Below are 18,627 nucleotides of genomic sequence, written 5' to 3' on the forward strand. Positions count from 1 at the left end.
TGGATGATGTCCCCAAACAATAGCTGTATGTTGATGTAACTGAGACAGGATTAGATTCCTAGCAGTCATGGATGATGTCCCCAAACAATAGCTGTATATAGCTTTAACTGATACAGAATTAGATTCCTTGCTGTCATGGATGATGTCCCCAAACAATAGTTGTATGTTGGTGTAACAGATACAGAATTAGATACCTAGAAGTCATGGATGATGTCCCCAAACAATAGCTGTATGTAGGTGTAACAGATACAGAATTAGATTCCTTGCTGTCATGGATGATGTCCCCAAACAATAGCTGTATGTTGATGTAACAGATACAGAATTAGATTCCTTGCTGTCATGGATGATGTCCCCAAACAATAGCTGTATGTTGGTGTAACAGATACAGAATTAGATTCCTTGCTGTCATGGATGATGTCCCCAAACAATAGCTGTATGTTGGTGTAACAGATACAGAATTAGATTCCTTGCTGTCCTGGATGATGTCCCCAAACAATAGCTGTATGTAGGTGTAACAGATACAGAATTAGATTCCTTGCTGTCATGGATGATGTCCCCAAACAATAGCTGCATGTTGATGTAACAGATACAGAATTAGATTCCTTGCTGTCATGGATGATGTCCCCAAACAATAGCTGTATGTTGGTGTAACAGATACAGAATTAGATTCCTTGCTGTCATGGATGATGTCCCCAAACAATAGCTGTATGTTGATGTAACAGATACAGAATTAGATTCCTTGCTGTCATGGATGATGTCCCCAAACAATAGCTGTATGTTGGTGTAACAGATACAGAATTAGATTCCTTGCTGTCATAGATGATGTCCCCAAACAATAGCTGTATGTTGATGTAACTGATACAGAATTAGATTCCTTGCTGTCATGGATGATGTCCCCGAACAAATAGCTGTATGTAGGTTTAACTGATACAGAATTAGATTCCTTGAAGTCATGGATGATGTCCCCAAACAATAGTTGTATGTTGGTGTAACTGATACAGAATTAGATTCCTAGAAGTCATGGATGATGTCCCCAAACAATAGTTGTATGTTGGTGTAACAGATACAGAATTAGATTCCTTGATGTCATGGATGATGTCCTCAAACAAATGTAAAATGACTGTGTAACAATTATGCCATATTTAAATGAAGTGTACAATACAACCAGATAAATGAAATCAAAGCAAACATAAAGACAAAAATATAAAACCTTCTCTGTTTTATATGAAACGATTGTTTAAGGTATGTAATAAACACATCATCAGTACATTAACATGATCTGGATATTTTTATCACATACTGTTTGATAGCAGAAGGAAATCACATCACTCCCAACACTTACTGCTTAACCATTAAGATTGTCATTCAAAAATATAAATGAATCAATGATATATCATACCAAGAAAGATGGTCCTAAATCTAAATCAAATCACAAACATGAGAATATTCTAAATATATTATGAAAAAAATTACCTATCACAATTACATGTATTATTAACTACCATAAAAACAACCTCTTTAGTTTAACATTGTTACTATTATTCTATAATTGGCTGTTCAAACTCTATAAAGTTCACATCAAACAATTCTTTATTTGCTTCATGTATGTCCATATCAACTGTACTACTCACGTGTACATATTAATAATCTCATACAATGCCAGTATCGAAAAATAACAATCCATAATAGATTGTGATTGTGATGCATAGTTGTAAATTCAGTATTAATAATATTAATACTGGTATTAATACTGGTTTTAATACTGGTTTTAATCTAGCCCTGTTATATATTGGACAAATTCAAGGATACAAAGCAAAGTACAATGCCATGACAGTTGGACAAATTTTGGACATTCACAATGTTAGGAAAGTTTTCCCATCTGCAAAAAAAGCTACCCCAAGCCTGAGATTAAAACTATTTGACATATGGTGGACTCGGACTAAACGACATATTTATGTGTAACTCCACCACAATTTTAGCATCAGAAAATATAAAAAGATTTAGTTTTAAATGACGTATCTGCCTCAAAAAAACTTACAATATACTGGTACTTTGGCTTTTTCTCCAACTGCTGAACAACTTTATCGATCTGAAATACAGAAAAAGTACACTCTTAAAGCTTTAGGTGTCCTACGGAAATGATGAGAGCACAGATACAATTCAAATGATAGGTAACTATTCACATCAGAAATCACCTTGCCTGAAGTCAGTGATATGTTTTTATAATAGGTAACTATTCACATTTGAAATCACCTTGCCTGAAGTCAGTCATATGTTTTTATAATAGGTAACTATTCATATCTGATTCACCCTGCCTGAAGTTAGTCATATTTTTTGTTAGTTATAAAGAAATTTGATGTGTTCAATAATGTATTGCCAAGAAGTAAATACAGGGACTTTGTGTGATTTGACAGAATTTCTTATAAGACTGATTGCCTGGCGTTCTTGCCAATACAGAATAGAGACCAGTAAAAATTTGCTATTTTCAATCATGTAGAGAAACCTAATCTATAGGGATATCAGCATTAACTGCTTAACTTAATGTGTCAATCACTTTTGTTTCCTGCTTTACTGATTTCTTAATTCTAAATCTTTGGATTCCCCTCATCCACCCTGAATTAATTATCTGTCATGAGTTAATCCACTGATTGTCCCATTGTTTGTTAGAAGTGTGGTGTAACCATACCAGGGTCACAGTCTAAGATATAATATTAACTTTATTTAAGCGAACTACAAATGGCCAACAAAAATGATGTACACTTACAGGAATTTTCTGAACACTGTCAATGAGCATATGGATAGCTTGTTCCTCATCAAATTCCATCAGTTCCACAATTTTGTCACTGACTGCATCATACAGAGAGTGCTTGTGTATTAGTGCAAATACATCTTTGTGTTTCAGCCTAAAAATGAAATCAGGAAAATGTTTTACATGTTAAAACTATATACAAAAAAGTTCTTAAAGATAAATAGTCAAAACTGCCCTAACCATCACCTATATATATTAGTCACCTGGGCTCAGTGGTCATTCTCATTTCCAATCATGAAGTTTCCTCTGTTAAGGTCATGTATGAAATGGGAAAACTTGAAGAATATGAATGAAACTATTTTCCACCTGAATCTAGGTATGATAAATTTATACAGTGAATGCTTGCAACATGGAATGATACCAACAGCCTGGAATAATAAATATTAATAACTGTATCTGGTGCATGGTATTTGTTCAAAAAACAATTTTGAATGGTTAAAAGAACCAGATCAGAGGGCACCTGTGTTGCAAGGTCAGTTTGGCCTTTTCCACATGAGTGGCTGCTATTTGATTGTATAACATAATTTCAGACCACCAAAGTAATTTCAAAACTCTACATAAAATCAAATGTTTTTATTTTTTAACCCAGGAATGTGAAAAATAGTTGACAATGCTTAAAATCAGCACATTAGCCCTCCTCTTGAATGGCCCCCTGACCAGCAGCCACCAGCTTCTTATGGCCAGAATCCCGGACAAGTTTGAGTTAAAAAGTAACCCTCAAGAATGACCACCCCTCTAATGTGACCAGCAGCCAGCATATTAGTACAAAGATGTAAAACGTTCCCCTCATCAGCAGCCATGTTTTATTTCAAATGTGTCCAGAACCAATAATTAATTCATATCTAAAGGTAAATAATCAGATTATCTCTATCATCAATACATTTCTCCCGATGTCAGGTTTTTGTCACTGAAAGAAGTGTATGTTTGAGGTAATGCATTTCATTCTACGGTATGTTTCTTTATGGTCATGCATGTCATTGCATGGTATGTATGTTTGAGGTCATGCATGTCATTGTATGGTATGCATGTTTAAGGTTATGCATGTAATTGTATGGTATGTATGTTTATAGTCATGCATGTCATTGTATGGTATGTATGTTTGAGGTTATGCATGTCATTGTATGGTATGTATGTTTATAGTCATGAATGATTGTATGGTATGTATGTTTAAAGTCATGCATGTCATTGTATGGTATGTATGTTTGAGGTTATGCTTGCCACTGTATGGTATGTATGTTTATAGTCATGCATGTCATTGTATGGTATGTATGTTTATAGTCATGAATGATTGTATGGTATGTATGTTTAAAGTCATGCATGTCATTGTATGGTATGTATGTTTGAGGTTATGCATGTCATTGTATGGTATGTATGTTTAAGGTTATGCATGCCATTGTATGGTATGTATCTTTACAGTCACACATGTCATTGTACAGTATGTATCTTTCTAGCCATGCATGATTGTATGGTATGTATGTTTATAGTCATGCACATCATTGTATGGTATGTATGTTTGAGGTCATGCATGTCATTGTATGGTATGTATGTTTATAGTCATGCATGTCATTGCATGGTATGCATGTTTATAGTCATCCATGTCATTGCATGGTATGCATGTTTATAGTCATGCATGTCATTGCATGGTATGTATGTTTATAGTCATGCATGTCATTGCATGGTATGCATGTTTATAGTCATGCATGTCATTGTATGGTATGAATGTTTGAGGTTATGCATGTCATCGTATGGAAAGAATGTTTTAGGTTATGCATGTCACTGTATGGCATGTATGTTTATAGTCATGCATGTCATTGTATGGTATGTATGTTTATAGTCATGCATGTCATTGCATGGTATGCATGTTTATAGTCATGCATGTCATTGTATGGTATGTATGTTTGAGGTTATGCATGTCATCGTATGGCATGAATGTTTATAGTCATGTATGTCATTGTATGGTATGTAGTTTATAGTCATGCATGTCATTGTATGGTATGTATGTTTATAGTCATGCATGTCATTGTACAGTATCTATGTTTATAATCATGCATGTCATTGTATGGTACATATGTTTACAGTCATGCATGTCATTGACTATGACCCTGGTATGGTTACACCACACTTCTAACATGCATGTCATTGTATGGTACGAATATTTATGGTCATGCATGTCATTGCATGGTATGCATGTTCATAGTCATGCATGTCATTGTATGGTATGTATGTTTGAGGTTATGCATGTCATTGTATGGTATGAATGTTTATAGTCATGTATGTCATTGTATGGTATGTATGTTTATAGTCATGGATGTCACTGTATGGTATGTATGTTTGAGGTCATGCATGTCATTGTACAGTATCTATGTTTATAATCATGCATGTCATTGTATGGTACATATGTTTATAGTCATGCATGTCATTGTATGGTATATGTATGTTTGAGGTTATGCATGTCACTGTATGGTATGTATGTTTGAGGTCATGCATGTCATTGTATGGTATGTATGTTTATAGTCATGCATGTCATTGCACGGTATGCATGTTTATAGTCATGCATGTCATTGTATGGTATGTATGTTTGAGGTTATGCATGTCATCGTATGGTATGAATGTTTATAGTCATGTATGTCATTGTATCGTATGTAGTTTATAGTCATGCATGTCATTGTATGGTATGTATGTTTATAGTCATGCATGTCATTGTACAGTATCTATGTTTATAATCATGTACGTCATTGTATGGTACATATGTTTATAGTCATGCATGTCATTGACTATGACCCCGGTATGGTAACACCACACTTCTAACATGCATGTCATTGTATGGTACGTATATTTATGGTCATGCATGTCATTGCATGGTATGCATGTTTATAGTCATGCATGTCACTGTATGGTATGTATGTTTGAGGTTATGCATGTCATGCATGTCATTGTATGGTACATATGTTTATAGTAATGCATGTCATTGTATGGTATATGTATGTTTGAGGTTATGCATGTCACTGTATGGTATGTATGTTTGAGGTTATGCATGTCATTGTATGGTATGTATCCTTATAGACATGTATGTCATAATATGGAATGTATATTTGAGGTTATGCATGTCTTTGTATGGTATGTATATTTGAGGTTATGCATGTCATTGTATGGTATGTATGTTTATACTCATGTATGTCATTGTATGGTATGTAAGTTTATAGCCATGGATGTCATTGTATGGTATGTTAAGTTTGAGGTCATGCATGTCATTGTACAGTATCTATGTTCATAATCATGCATATCATTCTATGGTACGTATATTTATAGTCATGCATGTCACTGTATGGTATGTATGTTTGAGGTTATGCATGTCATTGTATGGTATGTATATTTGAGGTTATGCATGTCATTGTATGGTATGTATGTTTATATTCATGCATGTCATTGTATCGCATGAATGTTTATAGTCATGCATGTCATTGTATGGTATATGTTTGTTTCAGGTCATGCATGTCATTGTATGGTTGTTGTTGTTGTTGTTGATCTAGGGTTTAACGCCATTTTTCAGCACAAGATAGGCTATACATGGCGGCCAGTATAACTGGTGGAGGAAGAACCCTGGAAAACCCAGGGAAGAACTACCGACCCACGAGAAGCTACTGGCAGGCTTTCCCACGTACCCACGCTATCATTGTATGGTATGTATGTTTGAGGTTATGCATGTCATTGTATGGTATGTATGTTTAAGGTTATGCATGCCATTGTATGGTATGTATCTTTACAGTCACACATGTCATTGTACAGTATGTATCTTTCTAGCCATGCATGATTGTATGGTATGTATGTTTATAGTCATGCACATCATTGTATGGTATGTATGTTTGAGGTCATGCATGTCATTGTATGGTATGTATGTTTATAGTCATGCATGTCATTGCATGGTATGCATGTTTATAGTCATCCATGTCATTGCATGGTATGCATGTTTATAGTCATGCATGTCATTGCATGGTATGTATGTTTATAGTCATGCATGTCATTGCATGGTATGCATGTTTATAGTCATGCATGTCATTGTATGGTATGAATGTTTGAGGTTATGCATGTCATCGTATGGAAAGAATGTTTTAGGTTATGCATGTCATTGTATGGCATGTATGTTTATAGTCATGCATGTCATTGTATGGTATGTATGTTTATAGTCATGCATGTCATTGCATGGTATGCATGTTTATAGTCATGCATGTCATTGTATGGTATGTATGTTTGAGGTTATGCATGTCATCGTATGGCATGAATGTTTATAGTCATGTATGTCATTGTATGGTATGTAGTTTATAGTCATGCATGTCATTGTATGGTATGTATGTTTATAGTCATGCATGTCATTGTACAGTATCTATGTTTATAATCATGCATGTCATTGTATGGTACATATGTTTATAGTCATGCATGTCATTGACTATGACCCTGGTATGGTTACACCACACTTCTAACATGCATGTCATTGTATGGTACGAATATTTATGGTCATGCATGTCATTGCATGGTATGCATGTTCATAGTCATGCATGTCATTGTATGGTATGTATGTTTGAGGTTATGCATGTCATTGTATGGTATGAATGTTTATAGTCATGTATGTCATTGTATGGTATGTATGTTTATAGTCATGGATGTCACTGTATGGTATGTATGTTTGAGGTCATGCATGTCATTGTACAGTATCTATGTTTATAATCATGCATGTCATTGTATGGTACATATGTTTATAGTCATGCATGTCATTGTATGGTATATGTATGTTTGAGGTTATGCATGTCACTGTATGGTATGTATGTTTGAGGTTATGCATGTCATTGTATGGTATGTATCCTTATAGACATGTATGTCATAATATGGAATGTATATTTGAGGTTATGCATGTCTTTGTATGGTATGTATATTTGAGGTTATGCATGTCATTGTATGGTATGTATGTTTATACTCATGTATGTCATTGTATGGTATGTAAGTTTATAGCCATGGATGTCATTGTATGGTATGTTAAGTTTGAGGTCATGCATGTCATTGTACAGTATCTATGTTCATAATCATGCATATCATTCTATGGTACGTATATTTATAGTCATGCATGTCACTGTATGGTATGTATGTTTGAGGTTATGCATGTCATTGTATGGTATGTATATTTGAGGTTATGCATGTCATTGTATGGTATGTATGTTTATATTCATGCATGTCATTGTATCGCATGAATGTTTATAGTCATGCATGTCATTGTATGGTATATGTTTGTTTCAGGTCATGCATGTCATTGTATGGTTGTTGTTGTTGTTGTTGATCTAGGGTTTAACGCCATTTTTCAGCACAAGATAGGCTATACATGGCGGCCAGTATAACTGGTGGAGGAAGAACCCTGGAAAACCCAGGGAAGAAATACCGACCCACGAGAAGCTACTGGCAGGCTTTCCCACGTACCCACGCTATCATTGTATGGTATGTATGTTTGAGGTTATGCATGTCATTGTATGGTATGTATGTTTAAGGTTATGTATGTCATTGTATGGTATGTATCTTTATAGTCACGCATGTCATTGTACAGTATGTATCTTTCTAGTCATGCATGATTGTATGCTATGTATGTTTACAGTCATGCACGTCATTGTATGGTATGTATGTTTGAGGTCATGCATGTCATTGTATGGTATGTATGTTTATAGTCATCCATGTCATTGCATGGTATGCATGTTCATATTCATGCATGTCATTGTATGGTATGTATGTTTATAGTCATGCATGTCATTGTATGGTATGTATGTTTGAGGTTATGCATGTCATTGTATGGTATGTATGTTTATAGTCATGCATGTCACTGTATGGTATGTATGTTTATAGTCATGCATGTCATTGCATGGTATGTATGTTTATAGTCATGCATGTCACTGTATGGTATCTATGTTTATAGTCATGTATCTCATTGTATGGTATGTATGTTTATAGTCATGGATGTCACTGTATGGTATATATGTTTGAGGTCATGCATGTCATTGTACAGTATCTGTTTATAATCATGCATGTCATTGCATGGTATGTATGTTTATAGTCATGCATGTCACTGTATGGCATCTATGTTTATAGTCATGTATCTCACTGTATGGTATGTATGTTTATAGTCATGCATGTCATTGTATGGTATGTATGTTTGAGGTCATGCATGTCATTGTATGGTATGTATGTTTAAGGTTATGCATGTCATTGTATGGTATGTATATTTGAGGTTATGCATGTCATTGTATGGTATGCATGTTTATAGTCATGTATGTCATTGTATGGTATGTATGTTTATAGTCATGGATGTCATTGTATGGTATGTTAAGTTTGAGGTCATGCATGTCATTGTACAGTATCTATGTTCATAATCATGCATATCATTCTATGGTACGTATATTTATAGTCATGCATGTCACTGTATCGAATGTATGTTTGAGGTTATGCATGTCACTGTATGGTATGTGTGTTTGAGGTTTTGCATGTCATTGTATGGTATGTATGTTTATAGTCATGTATGTCATTATATGGTATGTATGTTTATAGTCATGCATGTCATTGTATGGTATGTATGTTTGAGGTTATGCATGTCACTGTATGGTATGTATGTTTATAGTCATGGATGTCATTCTATGGTATGTATGTTTGAGGTTATGCATGTCACTGTATGGTATGTATGTTTATAGTCTTGCATGTCATTGTATGGTATGTATGTTTGAGGTCATGCATGTCATTGTATGGTATATATGTTTGTTATGTTGTTGTTGTTGTAGGGTTTCACGTCATTTTTCAGCACACGATATGATATACATGGAGGCCAGTATTAATGGTGGAGGAAGAACCCGGGAAATCCCGGGAAAGAACCACCGACCCTCAAGAGGCTACTGGCAAGCTTTCTCACATACTCACATTAGCCGAATCCAAGACTCGAACCTCCGCAGACAGAGGTGAGATGACAGTGATCCATAATGGAGAGCGCTTTAGACCACTCGGCCACTCGGGGCCTTGGTATGTATGTTTGAGGTTATGCATGTCATTCTAAGGTATGTATGTCTGAAGTTATGCATGTCATTGTATGGTATGTATGTTTATAGTCATGCATGTCATTGTATGGTATGTATGGTTATAGTCATGCATGTCATTGTATGGTATGTATGTTTATAGCCATGAATGTCATTGTATGGTATGTATGTTTGACGTCAAGCATGTCATTGTATGGTATGTATGTTAGAGGTCATGCATGTCATTGCATGGTATGTATGTTTATAGACATGCATGTCATTGCACAGGATGTATGTTTATAGTCAAGAATGTCAGGGTATGGTACATATGTTTATATCATGCATATCATTGTATGGTACGTATGTTTATAGTCATGCATGTCATTGTATGCCATGTATGTTTATAGTCATGCATGTAATTATATGGTAAGTATGTTTGAGGTTATGCATGTCATTGTATGGTATGTATGTTTGAGGTTATGCATGTCATTGTATGGTACGTATGTTTATAGTCATGTATGTCACTGTATGGTATGTATGTTTATAGTTATGCATGTCAGGGTATGGTACATATGTTTATAGTCATGCATATCATTGTATGGTACGTATTTTTCTAGTCATGCATGTCATTGTATGCCATGTATGTTTATAGTCATGCATGTCATTATATGGTATGTATGTTTGAGGTTATGCATGTCATTGTATGGTATGTATGTTTTCAGTCATGTATGTCATTGTAAGGTATGTATGTTTATAGTCATGCATGTCATTGTATGGTATCTATGTTTACAGTCATGCATGTCATTGTATGGTATGTAGGTTTGAGCTTATGTATGTCATTGTATGGTATCTATGTTTATAGTCATGCATGTCACTGTATGGTATGTATGTTTATAGTCATGCATGTCATTGAATGGCATGTATGTTTATAGTCATGCATGTCATTGTATGGCATGTATGTTTATAGTCATGCATGTCACTGTATGGTATGTATGTTTGAGGTTATGCATGTCACTGTATGGTATGTATGTTTGAGGTTATGCATGTCATTGTATGGTATGTATGTTTATATTCATGCATGTCATTGTATGGTATGTATGTTTATATTCATGCATGTCAGTGTATGGCATGTATGTTTGAGGTTATGCATGTCATTGTATGGTATGTATGTTTATATTCATGCATGTTATTGTATGGTATGTATGTTTGAGGTTATACATGTCATTGTATGGCATGTATGTTTATAGTCATGCATGTCAGTGTATGGCATGTATGTCTGAGGTTACACATGTCATTGTATGGTATGTATGTTTATAGTCATGCATGTCAGTGTATGGCATGTATGTCTGAGGTTATACATGTCATTGTATGGTATGTATGTTTATAGTCATGCATGTCATAGTATGGCATGTATGTTTGAGGTTATGCATGTCATAGTATGGTATGTATGTTTGAGGTTATGCATGTCATTGGATGGTATGTATGTTTGATGTTATGCATCTCATTCTTCGTATGCATTTTTATAGTCATGCATGTCATTGTATGGTATGTATGTTTAAGGTTATGCATGTCATTGTATGGTATCTATGTTTATAGTCATGCATGTCAGTGTATGGCATGTATATTTGAGGTTATACATGTCATTGTATGGTATGTATGTTTATGGTCATGCATGTCTTTGTATGGATTGTATGGTTATAGTCATGCATGTCATAGTATGGCATGTATGTTTGAGGTTATGCATGTCATTGTATGGTATGTATGTTTATGGTCATGCATGTCTTTGTATGGATTGTATGGTTATAGTCATGCATGTCATTGTATGGTATGTATGTTTCAGGTTATGCATGTCATTGTATGTTATGTATGTTTAAGGTTATGCATGTCATTGTATGGTATGTATGTTTGAGGTTATGCATGTCACTGTATGGTATGTATGTTTGATGTTATGCATCTCATTCTTGGTATGCATTTTTATAGTCATGCATGTCATTGTATGGTGTGTATGTTTGACGTTATGCATGTCATTGTATGGTATGTATGTTTATAGTCATGCATGTCATTGTATGGTATGTATGTTTGAGGTTATACATGTCATTGTATGGTATGAATGTTTATAGTCATGCATATCATAGTATGGCATGTATGTTTATGGTCATGCATGTCATTGTATGGTATGTATGTTTGAGGTTATGCATGTCATTCTATGTTATGTATGTTTAAGGTTATGCATGTCATTGTATGGTATGTATGTTTGATGTTATGCATGTCATTGTCTGGTATGTATGTTTGATGTTATGCATCTCATTCTTGGTACGCATTTTTATAGTCATGCATGTCATTGTATGGTATGTATGTTTAAGGTTATGTATGTCATTGTATGGTATGTATGTTTATAGTTATGCATGTCATTGTATGGCATGTATGTTTGAAGTTATGCATGTCATTGTCTGGTATGTATGTCTATAGTCATGCATGTCATAGTATGGCATGTATGTTTGAGGTTATGCATGTCATGGTATGGTATGTATGTTTGAAGTTATGCATGTCATTGTCTGGTATGTATGTCTATAGTCATGCATATCATAGTATGGCATGTAGGTTTGAGGTTATGCATGTTATTGTATGGTATGTATGTTTGAAGTTATGAATGTCATTGTATGGTATGTATGTTTATAGTCATGCATTTCATAGTATGGCATGTATGTTTGAGGTTATGCATGTCATTGTATGGTATGTATGTTTATAGTCATGTATGTCATTGTATGGCATGTATACTTATAGTCATGGATGTCATTGTATGGTACATATGTTTGAGGTTATGCATGTCATTGTATGGTATGTATGTTTGAGGTTATGCATGTCATTGTATGGTATGAATGTTTATAGTCATGTATGTCATTGTATGGTATGTATGTTTGAGGTTATGCATGTCATTGTATGGTATGTATGTTTGAGGTTATGCATGTCATTGTATGGTATGTATGTTTGAGGTTATGCATGTCATTGTATGCTATGTATGTTTATAGTCATGTATGTCATTGTATGGCATGTATATTTATAGTCATGGATGTCACTGCATGGTACATATGTTTGAGGTTATGCATGTCATTGTATGGTATGTATGTTTGAGGTTATGCATGTCATTGTATGGTATGAATGTTTATAGTCATGTATGTCATTGTATGGTATGTATGTGTGAGGTTATGCATGTCATTGTATGGTATGTATGTTTGACGTTACGCATGTCATTGTATAGTATGTATGTGTGAGGTCATGCATGTCATTGTACAGTATGTATGTTTATGGTTATGCATGTCATTGTATGGTATGTATGTTTATGGTCATGCATGTCATTGTATGCTATCTATGTTTGTGGTTATGCATGTCATTGCATGGCATGTATGTTTATAGTCATGTATGTCATTGTATGGTATGTATGTTTATAGTCATGCATATCACTGTATGGTATGTATGTTTGAGGTTATGCATGTCATTGTATAGCATGTATGTTTATAGTCATGGATGTCATTATATGGTATGTATGTTTGATGTTATGCATCTCATTCTTGGTATGTATGTTTATAGCCATGCATGTCATTGTATGGTATGTATGTTTGAGGTTATGCATGTCATTGTATAGCATGTATGTTTATAGTCATGCATGTCATTGTATGGTATGTATGTTTAAGATTATGCATGTCATTGTATGGTATGTATGTTTATAGTCATGCATGTCATTGTATGGCATGTATGTTTGAGGTTATGCATGTGATTGTATGGTATGTATGTCTATAGTAATGCATGTAATTGTATGGTATGAATGTTTATAGTCATGCATGTCATTGTATGGCATGTATATTTATAGTCATGGATGTCATTGTATGGTACATATGTTTGAGGTTATGCATGCTACTGTATGGTATGGATGTTTACAGTCATGCATGGCTTTCTATGGTATGTATGTTTGGGGTTATGCATGTGATTGTATGGTATGTATCTTTCTAGTTATGCATGTCATTGTATGGTATGTATGTTTATAGTCATGTGTGTCACTGTATGGCATGTATGTTTATAGTCATGCATGTCATTGTATGGTATGTATGTTTATCGCCATGCATGTCATTGTACAGTATGTACGTTTACAGTCATGAATATCCTGGTATGGTCTGTATGTTTGAGGTTACGCATGTCATTCTCTGGTATGTATGTTTATAGTCATGCATGTCATTGTATGGTATGTATGTTTGAGATTATGCATGTAATTGTATGGTATATATGATTATAGTCATGGATGTCATTGTATGGCATCTGCGTTTGAGGTTATGCATGTCATTGTATGGCATGTATGTTTATAGTAATGCACCTCACTGTATGGCATGTATGTTTAAGGTTATGCATGTCATTGTATGGTATGTATGTTCATAGTCATGCATGTCATTGTATGGTATGTATGTTTGACGTTATGCATGTCATTGTATGGTATATATGTTTATAGTTATGCATGTCATTGTATGGTATGTATGGTCATAGTCATGCATGTCATTGTATGTATGTATGTTTGAGGTGATGCATGTCATAGTATGGTATGTATATTTACAGTCATGCATGTCATTGTGTGGTATGTATATTTGAGGTTATGCATGTCATTGCATGGTATGTATGTTTATAGTCATGCGTGTCATTGTATGGTACATATATTTATAGTCATGCATGTCATCATATGGTACGCATTTTTATAGTAATGCATGTCATTGTATGGCATGTATGTTTATAGTCATGCATGTCATTGTATGGTATGTATATCTGAGGTTATGCATGTCATTGTATGGTATATGTATGTTTATAGTCATGCTTGTCATTGTATGGTATGCATGTTTATAGTCATGCTGTCATTGTATGATATGTAAGTTTACAGTCATTCATGTCATTGTATGGTATGCATTTTTATAGTCATGCATGTCATTGTATGGCATGTATGTTTATCCATGTTATTGTAAGGTATTTATGTTTATAGTCATGCAAGTCAATGTAGGGTATGTATGTTTGAGGTTATGCATGTCACTGTATGGTATGTATGTTTATAGTCATGTATGTCATTGTATGGTATGTATGTTTATAGTCATGCATGTCATTGTATGGTATGTATGTTTGAGGTTATGCATGTCATTGTATGGTATGTATGTTTTTAGTCATGTATGTCATTGTAAGGTATGTATGTTTATAGTCATGCATGGCATTGTATGGTATCTATGTTTACAGCCATGCATGTCATTGTATGGTATGTAGGTTTGAGCTTAAGTATGTCATTGTATGGTATCTATGTTTATAGTCATGCATGTCATTGTATGGTATGTATTTTTATAGTCATGCATGTCATTGAATGGCATGTATGTTTATAGTCATGCATGTCATTGTATGGCATGTATGTTTATAGTCATGCATGTCACTGTATGGTATGTATGTTTGAGGTTATGCATGTCACTGTATGGTACGTGTGTTTGAGGTTATGCATGTCATTGTATGGTATGTATGTTTATATTCATGCATGTCATTGTACGGTATGTATGTTTATATTCATTGATGTCAGTGTATGGCATGTATGTTTGAGGTTATGCATGTCATTGTATGGTATGTATGTTTATATTCATGCATGTCATTGTATGGTATGTATGTTGGAGGTTATACATGTCATTGTATGGTATGTATGTTTATAGTCATGCATGTCAGTGTATGGCATGTATGTCTGAGGTTATACATGTCATTGTATGGTATGTATGTTTGATGTTATGCATGTCATTGTATGGTATGTATGTTTGAGGTTATGCATGTCACTGTATGGTATGTATGTTTGAGGTTATGCATGTCATTGGATGGTATGTATGTTTAAGGTTATGCATGTCATTGTATGGTATCTATGTTTATAGTCATGCATGTCAGTGTATGGCATGTATATTTGAGGTTATACATGTCATTGTATGGTATGTATGTTTATAGTCATGCATGTCATAGTAAGGCATGTATGTTTGAGGTAATGCATTTCATTGTACAGTATGTATGTTTATGGTCATGCATGTCATTGTATGTTATGTATGTTTGATGTTATGCATGTCATTGTATGGTATGTATGTTTGATGTTATGCATGTCATTCTTGGTATGCATTTTTATAGTCATGCATGTCATTGTATGTCATGTATGTTTGAGGTTATGCATGTCATTGTATGGTATGTATGTTTGATGTTATGCATGTCATTCTTGGTATGCATTTTTATAGTCATGCATGTCATTGTATGGTATGTATCATGCATGTCACTGTATGGAGGTATGTTTGAGGTTTGTGATTGTATGGTATGTCTGTTTATAGTTATGCATGTCATTGTATGGCATGTATGTTTGACGTTATGCATGTCATTGTCTGGTATGTATGTCTATAGTCATGCATGTCATTGTATGGCATGGATGTTTCAAGTTATGAATGTCATTGTATGGTATGTATGTTTATAGTCATGCATGTCATTGTATGGCATGTATGTTAGAGGTTGTACCTGTGATTGTATGGTATGTATGTTTATAGTCATGCATGTCATCATATGGCATGAATGTTTGAGGTTATACATGTCATTGTATGGTATGAATGTTTATAGTCATGCATGTCATTGTATGGCATGTATGTTTGAGGTTATGCATCTCATTGTATGGTATGTATGGTATGTATGTTTATAGTCATGCATGTCATTGTATGCTATGTATATTTGAGGTTGTACACGTCATTGTATGGTATGTATGTTTATAGTCATGCATGTCAGTGTATGGCATGTATGTTTGAGGTTATGCATGTCATTGTATGGTATGTATGTTTATAGTCATGCATGTCAGTGTATGGCATGTATGTTTGAGGTTATGCATGTCATTGTATGGTATGTATGTTTATAGTCATGCATGTCATAGTATGGCATGTATGTTCGAGGTTATGCATGTCATTATACAGTATGTATGTTTATGGTCATTCATGTCATTGTATGGTATGTATGTTTATAGACATTCATGTCATTGTATGGTATGTATGTTTGAGGTTATGCATGTCATTGTATGGTATGTATGTTTGAGGTTATGCATGTCATTGTATGGTATGTATTTTTGATGTTATGCATGTCATTCTTGGTATGTATATTTATAGTCATGCATGTCATTGTATGGTATGTATGTTTAAGGTTATGCATGTCATTGTATGGCATGTATGTTTGCGGTTATACATGTCATTGTGTGGAATGTATGTTTATAGTCATGCATGTCATCGTATGGCATGAATGTTTGCGGTTATACATGTCATTGTATGGCATGTATGTTTATAGTCATGCATGTCATTGTATGGCATGTATTTTTGAGGTTATGCATGTCACTGTATGGTATGTATGTTGACAGTCATGCATGTCATTGTATGGTATGTATGTTTGAGGTTATACATGTCATTGTATGGTATGGATGTTTATAGTCATGAATGTCATCATATGGCATGAATGTTTGAGGTTATACATGTCATTGTATGGTATGTATGTTTATAGTCATGCATGTCATTGTATGGCATGTATGTTTGAGGTTATGCATGTCACTGTATGGTGTGTATGTTTCTAGTCATGCATGTCATTGTATGGCATGTATGTTTGAGGTTATATATGTCATTGTATGGTATGTATGTTTATAGTAATGCATGTCATTGTATGGTACATATGTTTATAGTTATGCATGTCATTCTATGGTATGGATGTTTATAGTCATGCATGTCATTGTATGGCATGTATGTTTGAGGTTATGCATGTCATTCTATGGTATGTATGTTTATAGTCATGCATGTCATTGTATGGTATGTTTGAGGTTATGCATGTCATTGTATGGTAAATATGTTTATGGTCATGCATGTCTTTGTATGGATTGTATGGTTATAGTCATGCATGTCATAGTATGGCATGTATGTTTGAGGTTATGCATGTCATTGTCCAGTATGTATGTTTATGGTCATGCATGTCATTGTATGGTATGTATGTTTGAGGTTATGCATCTCATTCTTGGTATGCATTTTTATAGTCATGCATGTCATAGTATGGCATGAATGTTTGAGGTTAAACATGTCATTGTATGGTATGTATGTTTATAGCCATGCATGTCATTGTATGGTATGTATGTTTAAGGTTATGCATGTCATTGTATGGCATGTATGTTTGAGGATATGCATGTCATTGTACAGTATGTATGTTTATGGTCATGCATGTCATTGTATGGTGTGTACGTTTGAGGTTATGCATGTCATTGTATGGTATGTATGTTTATAGTCATGCATGTCATTGTATGGTATGTATGTTTGAGGTTAAACATGTCATTGTATGGTATGAATGTTTATAGTCATGCATGTCATAGTATGGCATGTATGTTTGAGGTAATGCATGTCATTGTACAGTATGTATGTTTGAAGTTATGCATGTCATTGTCTGGTATGTATGTCTATAGTCATGCATATCATAGTATGGCATGTATGTTTATGGTCATGCATGTCATTGTATGGTATGTATGTTTGAGGTTATGCATGTCATTCTATGTTATGTATGTTTAAGGTTATGCATGTCATTGTATGGTATGTATGTTTGATGTTATGCATGTCATTCTCTGGTATGTATGTTTGATGTTATGCATCTCATTCTTGGTATGCATTTTTATAGTCATGCATGTCATTGTATGGTATGTATGTTTAAGGTTATGTATGTCATTGTATGGTATGTATGTTTATAGTT

At 34.3% G+C, this 18,627-nt stretch overlaps 1 protein-coding gene across 4 annotated transcripts in view; it reads right to left on the minus strand.

Annotated features, from left to right (window-relative positions):
* Positions 1-18,627, minus strand: part of LOC149779341 (vacuolar protein sorting-associated protein 41 homolog) — a 248,459-nt gene that overhangs the window by 63,538 nt on the left and 166,294 nt on the right. For all 4 annotated transcript variants that reach the window (XM_089939958.1, XM_089939957.1, XM_089939960.1 and 1 more), the window contains 2 exons: positions 2,765-2,903; positions 2,039-2,089 (listed from right to left, as the gene is read on the minus strand). In XM_089939958.1, coding sequence (XP_089796084.1) covers positions 2,039-2,089; positions 2,765-2,903 — 190 coding nt within the window. The remainder of the gene's footprint in view (positions 1-2,038; positions 2,090-2,764; positions 2,904-18,627) is intronic.

This window comes from Sinohyriopsis cumingii, chromosome 17 (assembly GCF_028554795.1).
Source record: "Sinohyriopsis cumingii isolate HCF-2022 chromosome 17, ASM2855479v2, whole genome shotgun sequence".
Classification (NCBI taxonomy): Eukaryota; Metazoa; Mollusca; class Bivalvia; order Unionida; family Unionidae; genus Sinohyriopsis; species Sinohyriopsis cumingii.